At 35.7% G+C, this 17,798-nt stretch overlaps 2 protein-coding genes and 1 long non-coding RNA gene across 4 annotated transcripts; 2 read left to right on the top strand and 1 right to left on the bottom strand.

The window, feature by feature from the left end:
• Positions 1-5,012: 5,012 nt before the first annotated feature.
• LOC111397107 (potassium channel KAT3-like) lies at positions 5,013-10,036 on the top strand. Of its 2 annotated transcripts, XM_023023849.1 has the most exons (11): positions 5,013-6,179; positions 6,258-6,473; positions 6,570-6,725; positions 6,823-6,880; positions 6,981-7,298; positions 7,671-7,910; positions 8,040-8,138; positions 8,227-8,259; positions 8,342-8,527; positions 8,676-9,396; positions 9,595-10,036. In XM_023023849.1, exons 1-11 carry the CDS (start codon positions 5,899-5,901, stop codon positions 9,741-9,743), a joined length of 2,457 nt encoding a protein of 818 aa, XP_022879617.1. In that variant the 5' UTR covers positions 5,013-5,898; the 3' UTR covers positions 9,744-10,036. The 2 variants fall into 2 exon arrangements, with proteins under 2 accessions (XP_022879617.1, XP_022879616.1); XM_023023848.1 differs by having other exon boundaries at positions 7,671-8,138.
• LOC111397109 lies at positions 9,781-16,312 on the bottom strand. The gene is made up of 2 exons (XR_002703149.1): positions 16,088-16,312; positions 9,781-10,055 (listed from the first exon to the last, which is right to left on the bottom strand). It is a non-coding gene; the product is annotated as an uncharacterized LOC111397109 (long non-coding RNA).
• Positions 10,062-12,601, top strand: LOC111397108. Its single transcript, XM_023023850.1, has 2 exons — positions 10,062-10,709; positions 10,842-12,601. Exon 2 carries the CDS (start codon positions 11,100-11,102, stop codon positions 11,967-11,969), a length of 870 nt encoding a protein of 289 aa, XP_022879618.1. The 5' UTR covers positions 10,062-10,709; positions 10,842-11,099; the 3' UTR covers positions 11,970-12,601.
• Positions 16,313-17,798: the final 1,486 nt, after the last annotated feature.

Here is a 17,798-nt window from a genome sequence, read left to right as displayed (position 1 = left end):
AAAACTATATATCCGACAGTTTGTAAATGTCGAGTTCGACATTTCAAACGTCTAATCCGACGGTTTGTAAATGTCAAATTCGACAGTTGAACCGTCGAAAATGTCGAGAAGCAAATGACAGTGGGTAGAACATAATCTTCAGCACAACACATTAAGTGTGATAATTAGTATTGAGCTAGATGAAAAATGTCAGATTGGCCTTGTTATTGAAGAGACATTTAATGAAAACATTATTTGGTTTGAATGGAAGAAAATATTCAAAACTTTAATAGTGATAATCACATTTGTGAAGGATTTAAAAAAAAAAAATCAATGAATAATAGTTTCAAAAATTTTAAGTAAATATGTCCATGTTGTATTTAATATTTACAAAACAGTAAACTGTAGAAGTAAAATATAAATATTTTCTAATAACTAACCTCTCAAAATGGATTATGAATGCAAGAGAAAAATCTTTTTGATCAATGAAATGAAGAAGATGAGAAAAATTAGGGTTTGTAAGGGAAGATGAAGATATATTTGTTTATGTTTCATTTTAAATTTCTTTTACCATTTTTTATTAACACAAATTCATATTAATCAATATAATATACATTTATCCATATTTTTTATATATAAAATAAATCATCACATCAATATAATCAATTCTTTCAAATCAAGCATTAAATGCTAATGAAAATATGTCATTAAGGGTAATTTGGACATTTCACACAAAAGTGATATTTTTGTTCACATAAAGTGAAAATGACAACTTTTGAGGACCTCGTTAATTTTGTGACATTTTTGAAAATTCCCCTATAATAATTATGTTTCGTGGAAGGCAATGCCTTTATTAAGAGAAAGTCTATCATTATTTAAACATAAAAATAAGTAAAATATATGTTTGTTCTAATTATACTCTGTGTGTGTGTGTGTGAGAGAGAGAGAGAGAGAGAGGCCCTGGGGTATAGTCTAGTGGTGCAAAAGATAGAAGTGAGGTTATCTCACGCCTTGTTGGTAGCCGCAGTGTGGGGGTTCGATTCCTGAAATATGGAATTGGACTCCTTGTAGGTGCAGTGTACAGATAGCTCTTGTTTCCTGGCCTGTTGAGGCACATCCCGCGATTTATCTCCCTCACAAAGTTATAGGGACGGAGCGATGCAGACCCTCAAAATTGAGGTTCAACCTTTGAAGAGAGAGAGAGAGAGACATAAAATAAGTAAAATATATGTTTGTTTTAATTATAACTCTGTGTATGAGAGAGAGAGAGAGAGAGAGATTTCCAGTTTTAGACACATCTCAAGGCTATCCACTAGCTAAGCACCTTTTTAGAATACATGATATATGAACTAACAAATTTTATTGATAAATTCCTAACTTTAAGATTCATTTCGGATTCTACTTCAAATCAACCCAATAATTCATAAATTTTCGGATTTTCCATGTTCAATAATCATAGTGCTAACTTTATCATCAAAACATAAAAAATGATTAATAGTCACCAACTGTACCTTATGCAACAATGTTGTCATGTTGATGAAGATTTTAGGGCTGTGCAATAATAACAATGGATGGCGTCAATTTTAGAATAGTACGTCGACTTATTAAACGGATATATAATTTAAAAGTTTAATCTATTAAGATTAATCCCTTGTTTGAGCCCTATTTCTTTATCAAAATATATTTTTCAACAGTGATTTGACATTATTTCAATCACATTTTTTAATAAAATAATGTTATATGTAAATAAAAAACTTTTGCTTATTTATTAACTACACATTCTCTATTATAACACTATTCCAAAATGTATTTTATGAAAAAAAAATGGAGCTCAAACAAAAACTAAAAAAAATTAATATAATAATTTCTTAAACAAAATGGTCTCATTGCGATATATATATTTTTTAATTTTTAATTTTGGAAAATAATAACATACTGTATAAAGTGGAAGAACAAAGGAGCACAAGACCATGTTGGGCATTTTCAATGAGAAAGACTAAACTTTGTGAGTGCTTATTGCTCGATCCGAATATTAGTAGATGTGGATATAACATGCCTAATTTGTCTTGTCTAAGTTAGGAAAATTCACGATAAGGAAAATTGCTTTTTAAAGCAAAATTTTCGAAGCTCACACTCATTACTACTCCATTTTTATTAAGAAAAGCAAGAATATTTCCTCTATCTTTTATCATGTGTCTAAGAGTGGAATTAGTAAACATTTTCTTTCAAAGTGAATTGACTTATTCCCTCGTAGTGTTGACGAATTCTCTAGTGCAAGCCAGGTGGAAAAATGTGACTTATTTTTGGTGCCATTTGACGAGTAAGATTGATTATTGTATTTAGAGGCAAATTTGATCTCTCGAGGAAAGGAAAAATGCCATCGCTTATATCGATAAAAATGGTGGACCATTAGAAGGCCAAAATTCAAATAAATTATCAAAATATATTCAGAAATATATTCTTTGTTTCCAAGGCAGCTTTTAACTTTTCAAAAACCTTCCCAAGCGGACCCTTACAAAAAAATATAATTCTGATTAGAATCTTCTTGGGCATGGATTCATTAAGGCACACGAGGAGGTCTGCCAAAAACTTGGCATATCACTCATGGCACAAACAATAAACCAATGTGCCTATGCAGTATTTATGATAGGACAACTTTTACGCACCAATCTTTAAAACCATTAATTGTTAATGTAATCAGTTATTCATGCTCATTAAATTTACTGATTTATTATTTTTAAATTCCGTCCTCATCTGGAATAATGTTCAAATATATGCATTGCCATTTATATTGAAAGTTGAGAGTCAAATTAGAAAAACAAAGAAATTTAGGAGGTGTTCTCTTTGTGTTTCAATTTTGTGTTTTGAGTTTTGAATTCATTTTGAATTTTGTGTTTTGAGTGTTTGTTTTGAAATTGTTGAAAATGCGTTCTTTTTGTTAGTTTCTTAAAACAAAAAAAAATGAATTTTTTTTTGAAATTTTGAGAATCACCACAACACCACCTCAAAACACAAAAAAAAAAAAAAAAAAAAAAAAAATTTTTTATTTTTTTTTTTTTTTTTAAAATTTTGAGAACCACCACAACCCCACCCAAAAACAAAAAAAAAAAAAAAAAAAAAAACTAATTTTTAATTTTTTATTTTTTTTTGAAATTTTGAGAATCACCACACCACCTCCTTTAAAAAAAAGAAAAAAAAGGGTGTTTCCCGCGTTTTCAATTTTTTCAAGTTTTACACTGAAAACACCCAAAACGACAAAAAAATCGTTTTGTATTTTCTTCACAAATTTTTTTTTTCGTTTTCGAAAACGAGAAAGAGAACACGTTTTCAACGTTTTGAAAAATCGAAAACAGAAAACGACTCGAAAACGGTAAAGAGATCAGGGCCTTAACTTTTCACAATAAAAGAACTGATTGAAAAAGTCCCAAAAAAAAATTCTAAATATAATTATAAAGGAATCATACTATTTATTGTAAGTTAGTCTAAAGGAATGAAATTTAGAATAATTTTTCAACAATGGACCAAACTTCAAAATTAGGCCGAAGAAAGCAAGATGTACGCGTAAATGAAAACTAGGATATAATGACTTGCCTAATTAGGAAGATTCAGATGTTTTACTTATTTACATTAATAAACGGCGAATCTCTATGTTTCAAGGAAAAAACATTAAATTATAACAAACCGTTTCATTTCCTATGACTTAACGAAAGTTGATGGTAATTTCTTGGCTTCCCCGATTCTTCTTGAATAATACACGAAAATTTGGGGGAGTTCTTTTACCTCTTTTTCCAGTTTCTCTTCACACCATTCATAATCTAAATACCATAAGTATAGGACGTTTCATGGGGGGATCATGAAATAGCCCCACAAGATAAACTACCATGTTTTCTATACATTGTATTGTCTAAATCATTGTCCATCGAAACACATTTATTTCCTAGTTACGTGACAATGATTTTGCTTAATAACGTTATACAACAGGCATGAATCCTCCGAAAATTTGATGTCAACAATAATGATTCTTGTACATCATTTCTATGCAAGGGCCATGCTATTATTCAAATTGAGATTTACTGTCCAATTTACCGTTCATCTAATTAATTATTGATGCATCATCAATATAATGGGTTAGAGATAACATGTTAAAATTTAATTGAATAGACAACAAAATTAAATCTGGACACTAACCTTCTTTATATCATTTTAATTTTATGATATAAAGAAGATTTTTTATTAAATGACAGTAAGTGGCTAGAAATTAAATTAGTTGCATTTAGATTGGCTCACGTGGCTCAACTACAAATAATCTTGTCAATAATAGCCAAACAGGGATAAATGTGTCGACTTGATTATATGTATTACCATTTAAAATAAATTTAGGACCCAACAGCCAACATGTAAGACTTTTTAAACATGAAATACCCTTTATTTTAAAGAGAGAATCTTTGAAATCACATTCCAAAAGACTTTTTAAATTAACATTTTAATTTAAATATTGTGTTTGACTCTCCAAATTTGGAGAGCCAAACCCACTCGCTATAATTAAATGTACTCAAAGTATTTCAATTTTCAATATAGAAAAATTATACAATAATCTAGCGAAAAGTTAATTAAAATAAAAGATAGAGAAAAATAATAAATATTTTTTGAGAGTAATAAATTAAGTGTTATATATAAAGAGCCAGTTGAAATACTTCAAAATTTTCACTCTCTAAATTTAAAGATGTTCTTTAAATTAAAGAATATGCTCTTTAAAAATAGAAAGTCTATTGGACATGCTTTTAGAATTTAAAATTGAGTCGGCAAAAGATCTGTGTATAACACAAATTATGAATCTTGATAAAATAGTTAAACTTTGCATATAAGAGCACCACCCTGGTACAAAATAAGGTACATATTTTATTTACTCCCGCAACCAATTTCACGAGTATACGTGTATGTTCCTTGTTAAACATGGGGCACAAGATTATGACATGAACCCTCCAAAGTTAATACATAATATGAAAATCATTTGAGTGAAAATTTCCTTCAAAATCATATCTACATACGCCAACCCCACAAGCACATAAATAAAAGAAAAGGAAAGATTCAAGTCTCTGCATGCTGGCAAAGCCTAATAAATTTACTTTCAAGCATAGCCAAGCATGCTATCTAAACATCGATTTTCAAGAAATGACAAGAATCACTCAAAAGAAGGTGGGCGAATGTCAACAACAGTACATATAACTGCATTATCACAAAAGAGCCAATTCATACCCGTGGCAAGAGTGAGGTTGGATTTATGGCAGCAATCCATTTCATACATATGGTTCTGATTGCGTACCATAAACAAACATTTAAAACGTTTAAGCCATTACTAAGAGACAACAAATATGTCGAAATTAGAGTTGTTAAGAAGGGCTCCTCCTAATGTCACTCATTTCTCATAGAAAGGACACACCTATTGGTCCAATGATCCATAAAATTTGTTGGTTCAATTCAAGATTTTGAAATGAATACACCGATTTAATTTTCACTTAAATCTCTGTCCTTTAAATGTCTGTACTTATAATCAACATCCAACATTTATTGATGATGGAGCTCCCACCATTGCCATCAACACCAGCACCATCCCATCCGGCATTTCCTTTGCTTCTCTGTCTCTCCCTCTTTCAAAATTTAATCTCCGCAACTGTATTACTCAGAGACTTGTGTCTACCTTTTGGGTTCCAGTCTTCCATCCCATGCAAGTAATATTGCCTTGTTTCGAATTGTTCAGAGTACAAAAAGTTATTTCCTTTTCAAATTTTCTCTTCTCGACTCGTGCCCTTACTAATATATTAGTTGCATAATCTTTCAGTCTACATTCAGGGTATATATGTGGAGAAAAAGCAAGTTTCCTCAAAGGGAAAGTTGGGGCAAAAAGGTGTCTCTTTACCCATGACATCTACCAATGGTTTTGCTACATATGGACTCTCATCACAGACTTACATTCCATGCTTAACAGCCTATTCTAGCCTTAAAAAATTCATTCAATCCCAAATGTTGTTTTCATATTCAAAGAATTTCCTAAGACGGTTCTTCATGGAGGAATTCAAAATGAATACACAAACCTATAGTGGCTTCTTTTCTAGTGATCTCCTCCCATCCCTTGGAGCCAGAATCAACCGAGCAACAAAACTTCGTGGACACATAATTTCCCCATTCAGTCCCTGCTATAGGTGATGAGTTTGCTTCAACTCTCAAAGCTAGATTGTTTTAAGGAAGCCACTGGTTCTCATAATATATTTTCATTTCAGGGCTTGGGAGATGTTTCTAGTTCTCTTGGTCATTTACTCGGCATGGATTTCTCCATTTGAGTTTGCATTTTCGACTTTCAAGCATGATGCTCTTTTTATTTTTGACAACATTGTTAACAGCTTCTTTTTCATTGATATTCTTCTCACCTTCTTCGTGGCATATCTCGAAAAACAAACTTATCTTTTAGTTGATGATCCAAGAAAAATTGCTATAAGGTAACACAAGCAGCAGCCTCTACCTGTGTAGAGTCAGGAAATTCTTTACCAAAATCTAGAAGTAATTCTTTTACCTGTCTTATATCTGGCTAACAGGTATCTATCCACCTGGTTCATTTTTGATGTCTGCTCAACAGTACCATTTCGAGCTCTCAGCCTCCTTTTCACATATCATAGTGATGGACTAGGCTTTAAATTGCTCAGCATGTTACGACTTTGGCGTCTCAGACGAGTCAGCTCCATGTTTGCAAGGTCCATCACCACGTCGAACTCTTTGGTTTCTTCTAAATTTTTTGAATACCTGCTGGACAAAACAAATCCTCACTTAAGCCAGTTTGATTTCCTTCAGACTTGAAAAGGACATTCGGTTTAATTATTTCTGGACTCGCTGCACAAAACTCATTTCTGTAAGACATCTCTTGTTTCACATGTTCAATAGTTATTGTTCTATCTACTTGCATGTGTTTTCCACTGAGATAAAATTGCTACTTCTCTTATTTGAATCAGGTAACTTTGTTTACTGTACATTGTGCTGGTTGCTTTAACTACATTATTGCAGACAGATACCCTGATCCAAAAAGTACTTGGATTGGTGCCGTGTATCCCAATTTTAAAAATATTAGCCTCTGGGACAGATATGTAACTGCAATTTATTGGTCTATAGTGACACTAACCACGACGGGTTATGGGGACTTGCATGCCGAGAACCCAAGAGAGATGCTGTTTTATATATTTTACATGCTGCTTAACTTGGGATTGACAGCTTACCTCATAGGGAACATGACAAATCTTGTAGTTCACTGGTCCAGCCACACCAGAAACTTTGTATGATTTCACTCTCCCTCTCTATCACAACACATGCAAACACCGAGTTACTTTAAATGTCAAGCAGGTTTTAAGGAAAACCTGAACATATGTTGCAATTAACATTTACCACTTGATCCTGAAACCAAGCCAATTGTAATTGTATCCTGACGTTATCACACAATCATAAACGTGCACAACTTTTCATTGGCAACTTCGATGAGTTACAAGGCATGTAACCCCTAACTCGTGTTGGTTGACAATGAGCATTTTTCATGAAGGAATTCTTTAACCAAAGACAAACCACCCCCTTCCAACCAACACACTCAGCTGCACAAGTAATTTAGAGAAACTTTTCAACTGTTCCTGAGGAACTTGGTTTTGGTGCTGCAGAGAGATACTATAAGAGCAGCTTCTGAATTTACAAAACGGAACCAGTTGCCACAACATATACAAGACAAAATTTTGTCCCACATATGTCTCAAGTTCAAAAGAGAAGGACTGAAACAGCAAGAGACCTTGAATGGCCTGCCAAAAGCCATTCGTTCCAGCATTGCTCACTATCTATTTTACCCTATTGTTCAAATTGTCCCTCTTTTCCAGGGAGTGTCGCAAGAGTTCCTTTTCCAACTGGTATCATTTTCCCCCTCCTCTCACTCATTCTTCCTTTTGCAAGCCAAGAATTCATTATTCTTCTATGGAGAACCAGTAGAACAGATGAGCAAGTTAATTAATTATATATTCCTGCATTCTGCGAAACAGGTTGCGGAAATGGAAGTTGAGTACTACCCTCCCAAAGAGGACTTGATTTTACAAAATGAGACGCCAACATTTACTTATGTACTGGTCTCAGGCGCTGTTGTAAGTATGCTAGTAAATTTTTTTTGGGGAAGTATAACAAAAAAAACTTCTCTTGCATTCCTATCTGATTTTTTTCCTGTGATGGTAGGATTCGATTGAAAACATTGATGGGCATGATCAAGTAAGAAATCTCTACTCCTTACCTTAATCATGAATAAAATCAACTACTGTAGAATTAAACATTATACACATCATACATACAGGTCGTGGAAAAGGCTGCTCCAGGAGAAATATTTGGAGAAATAGGGGTTTTATGTGGAAAACCTCAGCCATTTGGTGTTCGAACAACTGATGTTTCTCAAATACTACGGGTGAACCGGACCACATTACTGAACATTCTTCAAACAAACCCAGAAGATGAGCATATTATTATGAATAATCTGTTCAAGGTAAGCCCTCATCTGGTATCGTTTAATTTATTAACACTTCTGGTCAAACCAACTTTTTATCCAAACACAAATCTATTTACATAACCTAACAGTTCATTCCTACTTTCTTTAAAGCAAACTCCAATGGGAGCACTATTTTCATTTGCAGAAACTAAAAACTTGTAGAAGCTTTGATGTAGAGGGCCAACAGGATCCAAGATTTTTCCAAAGTAATTTGCTTAATGGAGCAGAAGGAGACTGCTATGTCCATGCTGGATATCAAGATAACCCCTACAGCGATAGACAGGAACAGGGATTGAGAGTAGAGATATCTAATTCAGATTTTGTAGGAAGGAAACAACCTAGAAATGCTTATGATGCCAATAGGGCTCAAATAGGCATAAATTCATCAGCTGAGGATGGTGAAACAGCTCCCCATGTTGCTGTTCGCCAGGGGCATTTTGAAATGGTTAGAATTTTGCTGGAAAAAGGAGCAAATGTGAATAAACCAGATTTGAGGGGGTGGACACCAAAAGCACTAGCAGAACAACGTGACTACAAAGGAATACACGACCTTATACTGAGATATGAAAAGAAGAAGAAAGTAGATGATCACAAAGTCAAGTTCCTTGGGCCAGAAGTAGCTGAAAAAGCCAGTAGTAGTCATATTGAGCAGACAAAAAATGGGGCTGCTAATTATTTCAACGGCAGTAATAGGAAACCTATGTATGTCAGTTCTAGCAATTGTTTTCATCACAGTAGTCTAGAAGTTACAGCCAGGAAGAGAGTCACCATTCACATGAAGTTTCCAAAGAAAGATATCTCACAAAAGCAGCACCGAAAGCTAATTATGCTACCTGAATCGCTGGACGAGCTATTTAAAATAGCAGGTAAGCATTTTAATCTCTATAGAGGCAATTTCAAGTGCACATTATAAATTTGATTAAACTTGATGAAATAGACAATTCAATAAGTCAAGAAGGAAACATGCACTCACCTCGAGGAATACCGAGTATAATGGTAAAAAAATAAAATAAAAAAAACACTCCATAGTTTTATATCCTCATTCTTTCCTTGTGATTCTGCAGGTCAAGAATTCGGAGAATACAATCTTACAAAAGTTGTAAATGCAGAGAATGCAGAAATAGATGACTTAAGTGTCATACGAGATGGTGACCAATTGTTTCTTTTTTTTGGCCAAAACCAATGTGAAGGCATAGAGTGTGATGCGACTTAACAATTAGCAACTACAATAATGTAAGCGTGCAAATAGCTTGGCATTTCAAAGCAATTCTATATTGATATAATCAAAGAAAATTTTGAGCTACACATATCACGCAATATCATAGGCTATCTAAAAATCAACAATCATATAAAAAACTAGTGTAAATAACATCATTGCCTTCCAATTTTGGGGTATATTCACTTTTGTAGCCAGACCTTCCAGTCAGTCCCTTCATTTAGCTTCTCGGATTGGGGCTATGGAGTAATCTGCCATTATATCAGGTGATGACCGTGGAAGTAGCCTGGACAACTGATACAGGAATAGCTGCAACATCAACAAAGCAAGAGAAGGATTTATCAACTAAAAGGACACGTAAAGCACCCACGTGGCTGAGGGAGTATCGGTATTAAAATAGAATTACTTCAGCCAAATATTTAATTTGTTATTTCTGTTTTGATTACAACAAACTAGACAGGTGTCCAATTGTGAGGCAAAGAGGGATATCCATACTCCATTATATATGTAAAACTTTCCAACAAAATGAAGGAATCCAATTGCTTCAATTCTTCTCCTCTTTCTGCTTAGGAGGCGCACAACCTCGAATTGTGCAATTATTTTCTTAACATTTGGTGCTCTTGTTGAGAGTAAAACTTGGAGGTCAGCCACGGTAAATCAAACCCGAGTTATGTATCACAAGCTCTTGAAGATTGCCTGAATCGCTTGGCGTTGCATGACAGGCAGTTCAGTTCTTTCGACAACATTCTCAAGGAAACCAGCTTGAAATTGATGCCAATAGAAGGTCGGATAGAGCAGAGTCTGAGAAATCCCAGTGTTGATGTATCAGGATCAGCTACAAGTCCAACAATCCGACAAGAGCAGGCATTCGTAGGCGGGGGTAATACTATGCAACCTATGAGAACTTTGAAGCTCGATGTTCCGCGTTACAATGGAGAGGATCTGCATGGATGAATTTTTAAGGTAGAGCAGTTTTTTGATTTTTACGAGACTCCAGATCAGCAACGCTTGATTATATCTTCTTTTCATATGGATGCTGATGCATTGCATTGGTATCAATGGATGCACCGTAATGGGTTACTTCCATCGTGGCAGGAATTCCTTAAGGCACTCTTGGTTTGATTTGGACCTTCGGAGTACGGAGACATCCAAGGTGAGCTAGCCAAGCTTATCCAAACAACTAGTGTGGCTGATTATCAATCAAGATTCGAGGCTCTGGCTAATCAAACAACTGGAGTTTCGGCATCATTTCTTCGGAGTTGTTTTGAATCAGGGTTGCGCCATGATATTCGACGAGAGGTATGTGCATTACAACCAAAATCTCTTATCCAAGCAGTAAATCTGGCTAAGTTGATGGAAGATAAATTCAGTGATATGGATATAAGAAATTTGCCCAGCAAGCACACTTTTGTCCCAAATATCAAGCCATATCCCAGTCCACCCCTGTTATCTACTCCCAAAATTCCTCTGAGTAATGCTTTGATTAATGTTAAGAGTTCCGGTATACCCGTTAAGAGATTGTCGGCGGCTGAAATGATGGAACGAAGAGAGAAGGGGCTGTGCTTTAACTCTGATGAGAAATTTGGAAAGGGGCATAAATGTAACACCAAACTCTCTGTATTGATGCTTGAAGATGAGGAAAGTTTCGATGATAATCAGTTGTTGCAATTGGAAGGGCCCCAAGAAAATAAGAATATCGTCGAGGAACCACCACCTACAATCAGTTTCCATGCTATGGATGGGCAACATTTTCCTCGCACCTTGCGATTTACAGGGACAATCACAGGGCAAAAAGTTCAAATTCTGATAGATGGAGGATCTACTCACAACTTCATCCAAGAGCGGTTAGTTCAACACTTACGGGTGCCCGTTCTTCCCTCCAAACATTTCTCTATACTAGTTGGGAATGGAGAGTCCATAGCTTGCACAGAGCGTTGCCCACCTCTTCCAATATGGATCCAACAACAATCATTTCTAGTTAATTTCCACATCTTACCAATACGAGGGGCAGATGTCGTGCTAGGAGTACAATGGCTTGAACAGTTGGGACCAGTAGTGATGGATTACATGGCTTTGACCATGTCTTTTCATTGGGAAGGGCAGCAAGTAGAGCTCAAGGACGAGTCTCTTATTGCTCATAGGGCCATTCATTTTAACCAACTTAGGAGACTGTTGACAACTGATGCTGTTATGTGTTGTTACCAGCTAACTTCAATAGAATGATCTAGGGAAGAATTGGGAAGTGAGCTGACTGAACTGAATGATGAAGTACAGAATGTTTTAATCAGAAATCAGGAGGTGTTCGAAGATCCCAAAGCTTTACCTCCTCAACGGGACCATGATCATCAAATTCATATTATACCTGGAGCAAAACCAGTTAGCGTTCGACCATATCGACACCCTCATTTCCAAAAGGGGGCAATAGAGAAGCTCATAGTAGAAATGTTGAAATCTGGAGTAATAAGACCAAGTAAAATCCCTTACTCGTCTCTCATGTTGTAGGTGAAAAAGAAGGATGGCACATGGCAGTTTTGTGTCGACTATAGAGCTCTCAATCGAGTTTCCATACCCAATAGTTTCCTATTCCCACGGTCAATGAATTATTAGATGAGCTTTTCGGAGCCACTGTGTTTTCCAAGATTGATCCCCGTGCCGGATATCACCAGATACGAATGGAGCCCAAGGACATTCACAAAACGGCATTTAGAACTCACGAAGGTCACTATGAATTTGTTGTAATGCCTTTTGGCCTTATGAATGTGCCTTCGACATTTCAGGCTGCCATGAACAGTTTGCTCAAACCATTTCTAAGAAAATTTGTGATCTTTTTTTTTTTTTTTTTTAATGATATTTTACTATACAGTTACGGCTTGTGTTGGGTTGCTTGAAGGATAATTCCTGGACTAAATAATCATGTTGAACATTTACGGCTTGTGTTGGGTTGCTTGAAGGATAATTCCTGGACTAAAAGGAGCAAATGTAAGTTTACACATAATCAAATTGAATATTCGGGTCACATCGTGTTAGCCAATGGGGTTGCGTCTGAAACCTCCAAGATTTAGTCCATGTTACAGTGGAAAACACCGGCTAATATTCGACAGCTCCGCAGTTTCCTTGGTCTTACTGGTTATTACCATCATTTTGTAAAGCATTATGCAACCATAGCCGCTCCACTCACGTCATTACTTTAGAAGGATGCTTTCAAATGGTCTCCAGCAGCTAACGAAGCCTTTCAACAATTAAAATCAGCTATGACTCAAGCCCCAGTGCTGGCTTTACCTGACTTCGAACAAACATTTAATGTAGAAACTGATGCATCAGGGATTGGGATAGGAGCTGTCTTGGTTCAAGCTTCACACTCTATTGTATATTACAACAAAAAGTTAAATTCCAAAATGCAGCAAGCTTCCACTTATGTTCGAGAATTTTATGCAATTATAGAAGCAGTGGCTAAATGGCGTCAATACCTTCTGGGCAGAAAATTTCTTATCAAAACGGACCACAAGAGTATTAGGGAATTGATGTCACAAACAATTCAAGCTCCGGAGCAACAGAGGTTTCTAGTCAAATTAATTGGTTTCAACTTTGAAATTGTCTACAATCCGAGAGCCAGAAAGTGTGGCAGATGCTATTTCTAGAAAAGATGAAGAGAATGCTACTTCTAAAGTGCTAACATTGTTGTTAACACTGGCACAACAAACTAGTCAACTTTTTGAGAAATTGAAACTAGAGACCAAACAATTACCTGACCTCATTCAATTACAGCAAGCCATTGCCAAAGATGGTGCTGCCTTTACCTTGCATCGGATACATCAGGGGTTAATTTAGCACAAGGGTCGTATCATGGTTAGCTCGGAATCTAACCACAAGGTTGACATCATTCGAGAGTCACATGACACACCTATTGGTGGGCATAATGGAATATTCCAAACTACAGCTCGTGTACAGTCACAATTCGAATGACCGCGTATGCGGGAAGATATTAAGCATTTTGTTCAAACATGCCCTGTATGTCAACAGACAAAGTACGAAACTTTGGCTCCTGCAGGGACCTTGCAACCACTTGAGGTTCCGGTACAAATATGGGAAGACTTGACAATGGATTTCATTGTAGGACTTCCGCTATCTCATGGTTTTACATCTATTTTGGTGGTGGTCGATCGGCTGTCAAAATATGCTCACTTTGCTTCCCTTCCAATTGGTTTCAATGCCACAGTGGTCGCCAATAGTTTTGTTTAAAATATTTGTAAATTGCATGGTACTCCGTCTACCATTATCAGTGATCGAGACCCTATTTTTGTCAGTAAATTTTGGCAAGAATTATTTCACCTCAGTAGAACTAAGTTGATGTATAGTAGCGCATACCATCCACAAACGGATGGCCAAACGGAAGTCACAAACAGGGGGCTGGAACAGTAACTCTATAGTTTTACTTTTGATCATCCACACACTAGTACAAATATTTACCTTGGGCAGAATATTCCTACAACACAGCTTTTTATTTTGCAATCAAGATTATGCCTTTTCAGGTGGTCTATGGTCGGCTCCCACCACCTCTTTTGCCTTGCTCGAGACCGGATACTGCTGTGGAAGCTGTGGAAGAAACTTTAAAAAAAAGGGACCAGCTATTAAAGGAAATGAAAGAACATCTGCAACATGCCCAGAACCGTATGTAGCAATATGCTGATAAACATAGGCGTGAAAAACACTTCAAAGTGGGCGATATGGTGTTGATAAAGCTGCAACCTTACCGACAGATTACGTTATCACAGCAACCTTATACTAAACTTAGCAAATGTTTCTATGGACCATTTCCAATCCAGGCTCAAGTGGGACCAGTAGCATATCGTGTTCGATTTCCGGAACTTGTCAGGCTCTATCCCATGTTTCATGTCTCAGTTTTGAAGCCGTACAAACATGACGCAAACATTCATGTGGCACAACTACCTACAATTGTCATTGAACCTATTGCCATCCTTCGAGCTCGCCATGTGCGTATCGAGAGAAACTCAAGCTGCAGCTACTGGTGCAGTGGGACGGTCTGTTGCTGGAAGATGCAACTTGGATTTCAATTGAAGAATTCAAAGCTCTCTAGCCTAATTTTGACCTTGAGGACAAGGTCGTGTCTAAAGGGGTGTGGAATGATACAGGAATAGCTGCCACATCAACAAAGCAAGAGAAGGATTTATAAACTAAAAGGACACATAAAGCACTCACGTAGCTGAGGGAGTATCAGTATTAAAATAGAATTACTTGAGCCAAGTATTTTATTTGTTATTTCTGTTTTGATTACAACAAACTGGACAGGTGTCCAATTGTGAGGCAAAGAGGGATATCCACACTCCCTTATTTATGTAAAGCTTTACAACGAAATGAAGGAATCCAATTGCTTCAATTCTTCTCCTCTTTCTGCTTAGGAGGTGCACAACCTCGAATTGTGCAATTATTTTCTTAACAACTTTCTCCAAAAACTTCCAAATCTACAGCTTCCATCCATATTAGCTTTTGGCCTTGAATCCAACATTTTTAACTATTCTACCAGCTGAATAATGAACGGGATATGTTAAACCAAAACTGATTAATAGCATAAGAAATCTTCAAGTACTACATTTTAATATTTTTTACATTCACGATTTCACTAGAGAGAATTTCCCATTTGTCACCAGCAAAGGAGAAAAAGTAATGAGTGAAACACAGTCCAAAGAAAGACAGCATGATTAAACATTAAAAAGAAGCACGATTGGATTTAAAGACCAATAAGTATGAAGAGAACTATTAAAATACTTTTGCGTGTAAACTAAAAAAGTAGCAAACTCAATCCAGTCTACGCACAAAAAGATGTAAAGCTCTTAGACTACATGTCCTTTGGTACCATAGTCCTAATTCGTATGCCACAATCATCTGACGTTACATAGAGCCGCTTTTGATTTTGCAATACCTCATTTTTTTTTTAACAAAATTTCATAATTTAACTCCAAATTAATTCAAAGCAATTAAAAATCCTGTAACCATTATTTTAGTTAACACGCTTTAAAAAAATTGACACTGTCACTATAATAGCACTACGAGTTACTGGAAGTCCTCAAGCTCTAAAGAATTTAATTTTTACAGCAAGACAATTCGATTAACATAATAAATCACTTCCTATTTAATCCAAAGTTTTCTTACTCGTTTCACGCATGAAGATCACAACTACGCATAAAGTACAAACTAAAAATTCCTTTAAAATTCACGGAGTCAACCTATTATAAGCTCAACGCTTAAAATTCAAATAATCGATCAATGAGAAATCAAACAGAGAATAAAAATGCAGTTGTGAGATCTTAAATTTGAAAAAGTACCTCATAATTAATCGCTGGCGAAATTTAGCGCTGTCGCAATGTAAATTTATCACTGGACAGAGCTTGGGATCTCGAAATGCTCCCTCTCCCGTTTTCAATCCAAATTTCGTGTTTGCAGTATTGTGTGCGCTTTCGCGCAACTGCGAGCGTCTGCGTTCGATTTTAGAGGGAAATTAACAAGATTTTGGTTCTATTTATTATTTGCGCTTCCGGGTAGACCTTCGCGTGGGTTGGGACCGTTGGGTCGATTTTTTAACCTATGTAAAAAAATATATCTGAAAAATAATGTAATAAGTTTGAAATTATGTAACATTTTTATTTATTTTTATTTTTTTAGGGATTTGTTCATTTTATCACACTGTCCTTCAATTTTTTGTTTGCGATCAATCAACTTATGCACAAAAAATGATGTTTGTACATTCTAATGAAATTACCTGTTTTTAGCTATTGAACAAAAGAAATTAATTATAAAATAAATATTTTACACCTTCATAGCTTAGAGTTTGATATTACAAATGTGTAGTGAAGAATGCAAAATTTGGATGCAACAACAGTAATAAAATGTTTCGCAAATGATACAGACGGAATGCTAATTATGTTGTTCGACTTGCGATTATTATTTTTTTTCCAAGTAATTTGCAGCAGCATCCATAATATCGACCAATGGTTTGATAGTTGCAAATGAAGCATTAGCAACAAAATCTTCCTCTACCTCGTACTCGATTGTGGCTTTAGTAATGCATGAATTTTCTTCATTTTCTATAACTTCTAATCGACCACAATAAAATGTAAATCCCATGTCAAGAAATCCACCTTCAACCACCTCAATTTCCTTCACTCGTCTCTCATCATCAACTACAGTAAATTTCTCTTTGCGTGATGTCAATCCTGCACCTATTATTTAAGTAACAAGTTAGTATTAAATCTTTCACTATGGTTGCACAGTTACTCTTCAAATGAGAATATTGTAACAACTCAAGCCTATGACTGTGACATTATAGATCTGCATAATAGTGTGCTATCTTATGTGGTATTTGGATGAATCTGTGTGATTCATCGTGTGCAGTTCTGGTCCTTTAAAAGATCTTGTGATCTGTTCGATTCCTTTGTGAAATATTGGTCTGTCGTGTAGCTCTTGCAAAGATAAGTCTTCGTGGTTTAGTTCTTTGTAATATTGTATACTTGCTGCCGATTTTTGGGCTATTAGTGCAACCGAGTTTTATCCATTTATAATGGATGCTCAACAGGGGATTAGGCGTTAAAAAGTGGTCGCCGAACCTCTGGGGCTACGGTAGAAAAAATCCTCATGTTGATTCTTTTATTTTCTGCATTTATTTCTGTTATTGAATGGCTCGATCATAAAATTGTGGCTAATCTTGAAGTTTTCTCGTTCTTTCAGAGGTACCAGAGCCATGACCTCTTGAATGATACCTAATCTTCGAGGAAATTGTGCATTCGAATACTGCCTCAAACTGTGTTAACTCGAGCATAAGGAATTTGAGTTCTTAAAATTCTTTTGGTAAGATCTTTCCTATACTTCGTGTCTGGTAATTTTACCTGTTGCATTTCCTGAATATTTTTCCTTGATTTACCTTGTACTGTAAAACCCTCCCGTGATTGGTCTTTGTCCAAAGACTCCAAGAAGTCTTGGGAATCTGAGATAACAACACGGTGGAGGAGTGCAATTGGAAGGTCTTGCTGGAGAAATTCA

Source organism: Olea europaea, chromosome 7 (assembly GCF_002742605.1).
Source record: "Olea europaea var. sylvestris chromosome 7, O_europaea_v1, whole genome shotgun sequence".
NCBI classification, from domain to species: Eukaryota; Viridiplantae; Streptophyta; class Magnoliopsida; order Lamiales; family Oleaceae; genus Olea; species Olea europaea.
This window is presented reverse-complemented; position numbering and strand designations above follow the sequence as displayed.

What these genes read in the sequence shown, in the direction of transcription:
- LOC111397107 (XM_023023848.1), top strand. Translation starts at nt 5,899, where the DNA reads ATGACATCTACCAATGGTTTTGCTACATATGGACTCTCATCACAGACT. An exon ending in CCAGCCACACCAGAAACTTT is followed by an intron (nt 7,299 to 7,670) that starts GTATGATTTCAC and finishes TTGGTGCTGCAG; the next exon opens with AGAGATACTATAAGAGCAGC. An exon ending in ACATTGATGGGCATGATCAA is followed by an intron (nt 8,260 to 8,341) that starts GTAAGAAATCTC and finishes TCATACATACAG; the next exon opens with GTCGTGGAAAAGGCTGCTCC.
- LOC111397108 (XM_023023850.1), top strand. Translation starts at nt 11,100, where the DNA reads ATGGAAGATAAATTCAGTGATATGGATATAAGAAATTTGCCCAGCAAG.